Below are 9229 nucleotides of genomic sequence, written 5' to 3'. Positions count from 1 at the left end.
AAACCGATTTAATTTACATGTTTGCTCCAAATTTGTCATGAATTTCATTCCATCGCAAAACCCCTAGTACTAACCATCCCGGCTCAAATGTGCGTATGGTCTTCACCAGGTGGATGATTAATACATCGAGTTAAGGGCACCAAACCATCCGGCATTCCCGCTCACGCCTCAGAGTTCCACCAGATGCAATGCAATGCAACGCAGTGCATGTTGTATCGATAATCCATTGTCTGAGTTCGATCTGATTTTATCAGTGTGTGTGTTGATTTGAACTTTTGGTTAGTTATGATTTCGATTCGCCTTGGCTCGTCGATGCAGGCTCCGGCTCCCTGACCTCCTCGATTCCGGTGACGGCGGCCTTGAGGTCCAATCTCTTGTCGACGTCGGCCTCGCAGCACGCGAGCCCGACCTGGAGCAGCTTGAGCATCTCGCTATCGGCATCCTCGCCCGCCACCGCCATGTCCTTGTCGAACACCTCCCCCGTGCGCTCCTCCGTGACGACGGAGTTCACCCACCCGGCGAGGTCGGTGGTGCCCTTGCTCCCCTGCCGGAGGTAGTTCGCCGGGAACTTCCCCGTGAGCACCTCGAGGATGAGGATCCCGAGGCTCCACACATCGCTCTTCTTGGACGGCTTCCCGTGCGCCTCCACGCACTCGGGCGCCTTGTACGCCATCATCACCTGCTTCGCGTGCGTCGCCGTCAGCACCGGTACCAGCGCGTAGTCCGACAACGCCGGCCGGAAGTCGGCGTCGAGGAGCACGTTGGACGACTTGAGGTGCCCGTGCGGCACCGTCAGCATCGGCAGCTCGTCGTACAAGTGCGCCAGCCCCCTTGCCGTACCCTTGATGATCCCCAGCCTCTTCCCCCAGTCCAACGCCTTTCCTCGACCCCCTGTACATCAATCACAAGTTCACAACAGATCTAGATCAGCTTAATTACATTGGACATCTAGGATTTGTGAAGATGATTATTTGCAAGAAGGATCCACGACGTACCATGGAGGAGATTGGCGAGGCTGCCGTTGCACATGTAGTCCGTGATGAGGAGCTTCTCCTCCTTCTTGTAGAGGTAGGCGACGAGCGGGATGAGGTTGGGGTGGTCGAGGCGGCCGAGGCGACGCATGTGTTCCGAGAAGTCCTCGCGCCCGACGCCGTTCATGTCCTTGAACCGCTTGACCACCACCGACGAGCCCTCTAACAGCGTCGCCTTGTACGAGGACCCGAAGTTGCCACTGCCGAGCACCTCGGCGGACGCGCGCAGCAGGTCCTCGATCTCGAACCTCACGCGGCTCTCACTGATGAACACCAGCCGCCCGTGCTCGTCGCGCCGCCCTCCGCGCTTCGCCGACGCGGCGACGGGGGCGGCCTGGCTCATGGCGACGCACGGCGCTGTCTCCAGAACCGGGTTGGACGGCGTCTGCTCGCCGTTGGGGAGGGTCACGGATCCGTCGGTCCGCTTCGCGCGTCGCTTCCTCCGTCGCCGGCGGCCGAGGACGCCCGTGGCGATGCCCGCGGCGGCGAGCAGCACGCCGACGATGATGAGCGCGATGGCGATCTTCACGAACGGGGACATGCCGTCGTCGGGCGACAACGCGGGGTCGCAGACCGCGTCCAGCGGCTTGCCGCACAGGAGTTTGTTGCCTGCGGAGAAACGCACACTTTTCCCGAATCAATTCACGATCAAGAACGTACTCTCAATTGTTCATGCACACTTTCGATTCGGTGGCTCGGTCAAATGATACAACAAAGGATAGATTTGGATCTGCCTATTAGTACCTTGGAACATGGTGGCATTGAAGCGGCTGAGGCCGGCGGGGATGGGGCCGGAGAGGTTGTTTCCGGCGACGTCGACGAACCTCAACTCCGGCTGGGAGAAGTCCGGGAGCGGGCCGTCGAACTTATTATGCGCAAGCGACAGCTCCAGCAGCCTCGGCGACGTGATGGAGCTCGGCACAGGCCCGGAGAAGTCGTTGGAAGTGAGGTAGAGCTTCCGGAGGCCGCGCATGTGCATGAAGGCGTCGACGGGGATCACCCCGGAGAACTTGTTCCGGGACAGGTAGAGCATCTTGAGCACGCCCAGTTGGGACACGTTGGGGAAGGGCCCCGTGAGCGCGTTGTCGGAGAGACTGATGACCCGGAGGCCGGGGAGCACCGAGAGGGAACCCATCTCCGGGGCGCCGCCGGCGAGGCCGAGGCGCTCGAGCTGGAGCCCCTGGACGCTGCCGTTGCCGTGGCAGGAGACGCCGTACCAGGAGGAGTGGTTGCCGTTGCACGGGCCGGGCGTGCCCCACGAGCGGAGCGGGCCCGGTGGCGAGCCGTCGGCGGCGCGCAGCGTGTCGCGGAACGCCACCAGCACGTCGCCCTCCGTTTTGCCCCCGTCGTCCGCGGACGCGACCACGGAGGCGACGGAGATGATGATGACGACGGCGATGTAGAAATGTCCGGGCGGCCGCAGCCGCGCCATGGGGCCAGCGGCGGCGATCGACGTGCTTGCGTGCGTGCGTGCCGGGAGGGATTGGTTCGTTCGTTGGAGCACGTACGGCCGGGCTTCGTTCGATCTTGCGCGCGCCCGCGGGTACGGCGGTGGCGCGGTCGTGACCGCACGTACGTGCGTGTGGCGGGGGAGGACGCGCGCGCGAGCTCAGGCGAGGCTAGGCGGCTACGGCGTTTTGCATGCGCATGGGCAAGGGAAGGGAGGGATCGAGGAGGTGGTGGGGAGAAAAGGGTCGCGGCGACAGAGGGGCTAAGAATAGGCGGGAGAAGAGAGATTCCTCCAACTGAAATGATCGTTGCTGCGGTTTTGCCCTCGGCCATTTCTGGCCTTGTGGGTGGCCGACGGGTTGAACTGGATGACGATTAGTTGTCACTTTTGAGCTAGAACATAAACAACATAAATCTAAATAAACTTCGACATCGGAAGTAGAAATCACATACTGCCTCCGAATGAAATTTTTGGTGGTCAAACATTACAAAAGTTGATAATCTATAGATGAACAAGAACCGATTTCCGACATATAATGTCTTTCGTTGTCCGGGTTGAACTGGAGAAGAGACGGTGGTTAATTTTCAGCTAGAACAAGATGCAAACTAAGCTATGCCATGCTTATTAAAACTAGTCATAATGGAGAGTAACATTAGGTAGTAACATGGAGATGTTACTACTTTCATAGTGCGTAGTATCATAGATATAGTAACGTAGAATGCCATATTTATTGTACTTTGTAGAGCTATTATTCATTACTAGCATGGATGGGCGCGGCGGCACGCCGCGCAGGCTGTGTAATATAATGGATGTGATAATTATAAAACCACATGATAGAAGAATGCACATTTTCTTGTTTAACCAGTGAATTTCAAGATGGTTGGAACCAGAGCCAACCATGCGATAATACAAACAGTAGCAGCTGGTCAACTGAAGTAGCTCTAAAGCGATCATGGTTCGACATAAATACACATTTAGATGGGTACATAGTCTACTTTAATAGGATAATTGTTTCAGAATTGCACGCACAGATTTGTATAATCTGGCACGTGAAACCATATGTGTTCTGCTTAGCATACTACTACACTTATTCATTTAAAACCAACTTAATTTCCGTAACTTCTCCTTGCTGGCTTCACCCTTCTCCATGTACTAACCAAGTTTGAAATATTTTTCACATATCAAAGCTATTACTTACATAGAGATAAATGTTGGCACGGAAAAAACGACTTTTACATGCATAGATCATAGATGACAGAAAATGGTAGGTCTAGCTTCAGGCAGATGTTCTTGTTGCTGCAAGAGAAATAGCAATGTCAAAGTTGTAACCACTGCCATGAAGACAAAAACAGATGTTCTTGTTGCTGAAAGAGAGATAGCAATGTCAAAGTTGTAACCACTGCCATGAAGACAAAAAACCCAATGAGAAAGAAATAACAACTATTGGTTATAAATCTCAACAAAATTAGAAATCATGTTAGGCCCCGTCCATGTCGCCCAGGAGTCTAACATCCATTTAAGAAGCATGATAATTACATGTTATACTGGCTGAGAGTATATCGGCTGATAAGATGTGAATAACCATGATAAATGAAACCATAATAAATATAGCATGCTTTATCTGGAACACTGAAATTTTGCTTTACTCATCGTTTTGAAGATCTAGCCCCGCCAGTTCACATCTTATTGCATTGTGACATCAACTCAATTTAATAAATGTACAGCGAATGCATGCCTTTTGAGTACTAACTACTAACCTGTAAATATCGTGCTGGACTGTTATACTGTCGATGACTTCAGTAACTAACACAGTAGTGACAGCGTGGCTGATAGCAAATTCAGATAGACGGAGCAAGGCATGGCTACCAACAAAGATCAAATTGGAGAACAGGTAATTGTTGAATTCATCCTCCGTATATGCATGGCATACCTACACATGCAAATCAATCCAAATAAACAATTATTTTCTTTGGAACTGAAAGAAAGGAAATTCAGTTGTGGACTTTACCATATCACGTTATTTGCTTACACAAATATTAGCATATTAATTGTTCCAATAAATTATAGAGACCACCGATTTGGAGGACTACATACAAAACTAATTGCTCACTGCAATCCACATTCTAGCAGGATGAGATAAGAGCAAACGTAAGTTGTGGTAATCATATATATTAGCTTCTTGTTCAAAATGGAGTGCCAATCAGTAAAACCTCCCATACGGAAATGGGTTATAAATCAATATCTTTTAAGCATCTCTTCTTTTCTATTGGCTCCATGCATGTCCCACGAATGTGTCGTGATTGCGTGAGAATTCCATTCGATTATATTAGATGTGTATGGTTGATTAGATAATATGAAAAAGACAACACTGTAGGAGACATTGATTGGTTCAAAAGAAACATCGAGCTCTGTCAATCATTGGTAGATGCAGCGGCCACTAATTCTAGTCACTGAACAATACTACATTTTGGGCCTTGCTTTTCCTTGGTCATTCCACATGTCTGAAGCAATACAGATGTGTTTTTTTAGCTAATTGCATAACACTTCCATTAATTAAGAGTTTATGACAACGCAGCCTGATTAATGATGAAGGCAAATATACTACATTTTCTTTTCCTAATTCTGTGTATAAACCACAATCTTCATAGTGGAAATTTTCCATTTAACAAAATAGATGTGCCAGGATCTAATATTGGTGCATAAAGGCAATACTTGGACATAGTTGAATATTCAGGAAGAACTAACTATAAAAAACACTATCTACGGCTCTTTAGCTTAAGGTTTCTTATATAATCTAGGTTATTGCTTTCCTATCCCTGTCATTTTAACTGCAGGTTCTTGTGATCGACGAATTAGGAACACAATGGTAAAACCTTGGTAGATACAACAGTGTAAGGGAGCTGCCAAATATCTGGAAGAGAAGAATTAAAAACATGCATATGTGTTGTAGAGAGCTAAAATTAGTCAGCTGCATCTGCCGCACTTCTAAGTTCCTACTACACACACCTCAGGAGTCAGAATACCTATTCAAGTGGATAGAAATAGCTCAAAATGTCTATGTATGAATAGGGTCCTTGTATTTGTGCTCAACCACCGTGTACGCCTGTAAGAGCTGGATATTTTTATGTCTACAGATTAATCAGTTGCATCTGCACTTCTTAGTTCCTATAGATACATGTAGACTAATCACTTTTAAGACAACATATGTATATTTATTTAAGTGGATGGCAGTAAGATAAAATGTGAAAATAGGAAGATTTGTGTAATTGTAAAAAGTTGCAAAATTAAGTGCTGTGAAGATGTAATTGTCTACTTGAAAATAATCTTGGCTCTCACTGTGTCATTAAGAGTAGTGAATAACATAGCCTTGTGCTACTTTCTTCAAGGATAAACACGATGCGAACTATAATGGTGCATAAAGTTTTAAAATTTGAAGTGCCACATATAGCCACAATTCATTGGTTTGTTCGTTGTGCAGACTAAAACATTGTTAGTAATGCATCAGAAACAATCTTGACATGATAGGAATGGCAAGAAAGAACTACCAGGTGCACTACTGTTTTTAGTTAGTATAGACACACCCTCTATGAAGAAACGAAGAAACCAAGTTGCAATTAGAAAAAAGGAAGCACTTAAGACAAATATAATTACCTGAATGGCCAATGTTCAGAAGCTCATCTTTGATCTGTTTGTGAGAAAATCACGTTTTTATAAAGAACGCATGACTTAGGCGCACCGACTTAGGAGGATGTACGCAGGTGGAAGAGCACACCTGAATCACACAATACCATTTGTTATAAACCAGGAAAAGCGCTTCAGTACAGCTATTTCAGGGGATGATATTGGTACACATGTCTAAATGAATAGGAATGCAAACAGAAACATGACCATTGTGCAAAGCTTACAGAACTAAATTGCCCCAGTTGAGCGGCGCATGTCCAATGCCCATCTATTCAAAATGTGAACCAAGAAGACCAAAAAAGGTAAGGTTCCTTCTTTTCTTTCTGATCTGCATGTAGGAGGAGGGAGACACAGGGGAAAAGCACCAAACAACTTTAGAGGAATAGATCACACATTCCATAAAATTGCAGATAGAAAAAGAAAGGCAAGCATTACACATTACATAGAAGTGCAGAGAGAAAAAGAAAAGTTAGTGTAAGAATATATTGACGTACCTTCCTCAAACCACACAAAACTTCACTGAACTATGCATCTCCTCAATCCAGGGTACACCATGATGCTTTTCTGTCTCGGAGCCCAATCGCTACAAAATATCAGGCTATCTGGTACAAAAAACCAGTATCAGAATTTGGCAAAACCAGAAAATTATAGATAATGGTAGCAGTTTTAACCTCAAATTGTTAATAACTTCTGTATGTGAGGTTACTCAGGTTAGAACAACTTAAGTATTACTGCCCAGTTAGCTACCTCCTAGCAACCATCCCCTCATTGATTAACTGAAACCCAAAATAACAGACTATAACTCGAGAGAATCCTAGTTCAGATGAACACTACAAGGTACTGCAATATTTTTCCTGCTGCTGCTTCCATGCACGACCAGTTCCAGCGGTCTCTGCATTTTTTCTGGTATGCAGGAGAGGGGGACACTGAAGTAGCTTACCTGCTAGTTACCAGGAGGGGATGGCTCGTGTCAGATCAAGTCGTTGCCGTCGCCGTGGAAGTACATGTAGGTCGAAGCGTGAGCTCCGGTGGTCGCCGCCTCCTGGCTCTGCTCCGCCCATGCCGTGTGTGGAGGCACGGCACCGCGCTGGTAGAAGCCCATGGCCAACACGGCCGGCGACACGGGGAGAGAAAAATAAGGACGCCGCGCAAGATGTAGATTCGTCCACCGCGCTTTCGCTCGAAGCACGACCTCTACCGCACGCTCTCTCCATCGGCAGTTGCCGAGAACCAACGCTCGTCCTGCGCCTCCGCCCGTCCTCGCCGGCAGACCAATCACAGCCATGCGCGTGGTCGCCGGTGGACCAACCTCCACGACCTCCTGCTCCTTCTCCATCACGCGACAGCCACTGGCATTGCTGCTAGGGACGTGGTCACCGTCTTCGTCCTCGCTGCCTGCACCACTTAAGAGGGAGGATGAGGTGAGATTACAGAGAGAGAAAACCGAGGATCAGAAAGAAAAGAAGAAACCGCACCCTCTTCTGTATGAGCCCTGGCTGCGGCGATGGGTTCTTGACTGGTGGCCACGGGACATGGTGCGGCGGCGAACTGGGAACCTGGGCTGGCGGCGCGCGGGAGGCCTGGCTGGCCGGCGGCGCTCGGGAGCCCCATCCGGCGGGCGGCGGGCGGCGCGCTGCGCGCGAAGCGCGGGAGCCCTGTCCGGTAGCAGCAGGGCGCCGGAAACCAGGTCGCTGGCGCGCGGCGCAACCGGTCCAAGCCATCATGGTCGGTAGAGGCGTGCAGGAGGTGGTTATCCTGAGAAACAGGAGCAAGCTCGTCGCCGGCAGGAGAGGCCTGGGAGAGATCGTGGGAAGGATGAGTGGAGAGAGAAAGGAAAATTAAGAAGACATGTACCACGATGAGAAAATTAAGAAACGAAACGGCGGAGTCTGATGGTGGAAATAGGCAGCACCGCTTTGACTGGCCGATCCAACACGTGAAGAACACAGGGGACAGACCAGACAATAACTCAGGGTGGGCCTATCATAGACAGAAAACTAAAATGGCTACATCCACCCAGGGACAAGAAAGCCCACAAGAGACCATAAAATAGGACCAATGGAATGTGCAAGAGGACACCGGAAATGCACACAAAAAGAACACAATGTGAACAAACCACAAAACCACATATGTGTCAACCTGTCGTTAATCAAAAAAAAAGTTCAAAATTGTGAGAAAAAAGAAGCTTGTTACCCTTTAATATAGTAGATTATAATGTGTGATGTGATGGTAACATAGCTAGTTACCACTACTCTCTTTTTTCAATTAATGATATGTCATGTCATCAAATTGCTTAGTTGGTATTGCATGTTGTTAATGTTACTAGCTATATTATTTTCCACTATGAGTAGTCTAACAGTAGCACACTACCTCGGGTTGAATGAAAATAGTCTGTTTGAAATTTCGTTGTCAAGCAGACAAATTTGAGAGAAGTCCAATTTACCCCCTAAATTCGTCTCAAAGTTCAGATTACAACCCTCAACTTTACTTTGGTTCAATCTTCAACCCTGAATTCTACAAACCGTTCGGAATTGGACCTTCTACCCTTTTTTGGCATGTTTTGAACCGGTTTTTCTCGCCAGTTAGCGGGTTTTCTTCCTATATACTGTGCCAACTCATCAACATACAATATATATGGTACACGAAAAACCATCTTAATACAATGCAAGAGGTGATTCTGAAACGTTTTTAGAATTCAGGGTTGAAAGTTGAACCAAAGTAAAGTTGACGGTTGTAAGCTGAACTTTGAGACAAGTTTAGGGGGTAAATTGGACTTATCTTACAAATTTTGTCACGAGTTATCACTTCTATGTTTGAACGATTATATATACAAATATATGAAATATATGAAATATATGAAGACTATAATACTAAACTAATATCTATCTAATATATAATTATGGATTATTCTAGTAATCACACGTGCCCCATCAAAACTATTTCCAGTTGACGCGAGGAGTTTACATTGGACCCTATCGATCAAGTATATTAATTACACCTGGGCAAAGTTCGGGCCAGGCCGGGCTTTGGGCCGGGCTTCGGGCCGGGTTTAAAAAAGCCTGCGGGT

The 9229-nt window shown here is 47.7% G+C and overlaps 1 protein-coding gene and 1 long non-coding RNA gene across 2 annotated transcripts; both read right to left on the bottom strand.

The window, feature by feature from the left end:
• Positions 1–283: 283 nt before the first annotated feature.
• Positions 284–1572, bottom strand: LOC124687066 (pollen receptor-like kinase 5). The gene is made up of 2 exons (XM_047220917.1): positions 996–1572; positions 284–891 (listed from the first exon to the last, which is right to left on the bottom strand). Exons 1-2 carry the CDS (start codon positions 1570–1572, stop codon positions 284–286), a joined length of 1185 nt encoding a protein of 394 aa, XP_047076873.1.
• Positions 1573–3481: 1909 nt separating this feature from the next.
• LOC124687065 lies at positions 3482–7201 on the bottom strand. Its single transcript, XR_006998072.1, has 6 exons — positions 7103–7201; positions 6657–6764; positions 6387–6490; positions 6133–6253; positions 4239–4411; positions 3482–3777 (listed from the first exon to the last, which is right to left on the bottom strand). It is a non-coding gene; the product is annotated as an uncharacterized LOC124687065 (long non-coding RNA).
• Between the last annotated feature and the right edge of the window lie 2028 nt (positions 7202–9229).

The sequence above is a fragment of the Lolium rigidum genome, chromosome 2 (genome assembly GCF_022539505.1).
Source record: "Lolium rigidum isolate FL_2022 chromosome 2, APGP_CSIRO_Lrig_0.1, whole genome shotgun sequence".
In the NCBI taxonomy this organism is placed as follows: domain Eukaryota; kingdom Viridiplantae; phylum Streptophyta; class Magnoliopsida; order Poales; family Poaceae; genus Lolium; species Lolium rigidum.
This window is presented reverse-complemented; position numbering and strand designations above follow the sequence as displayed.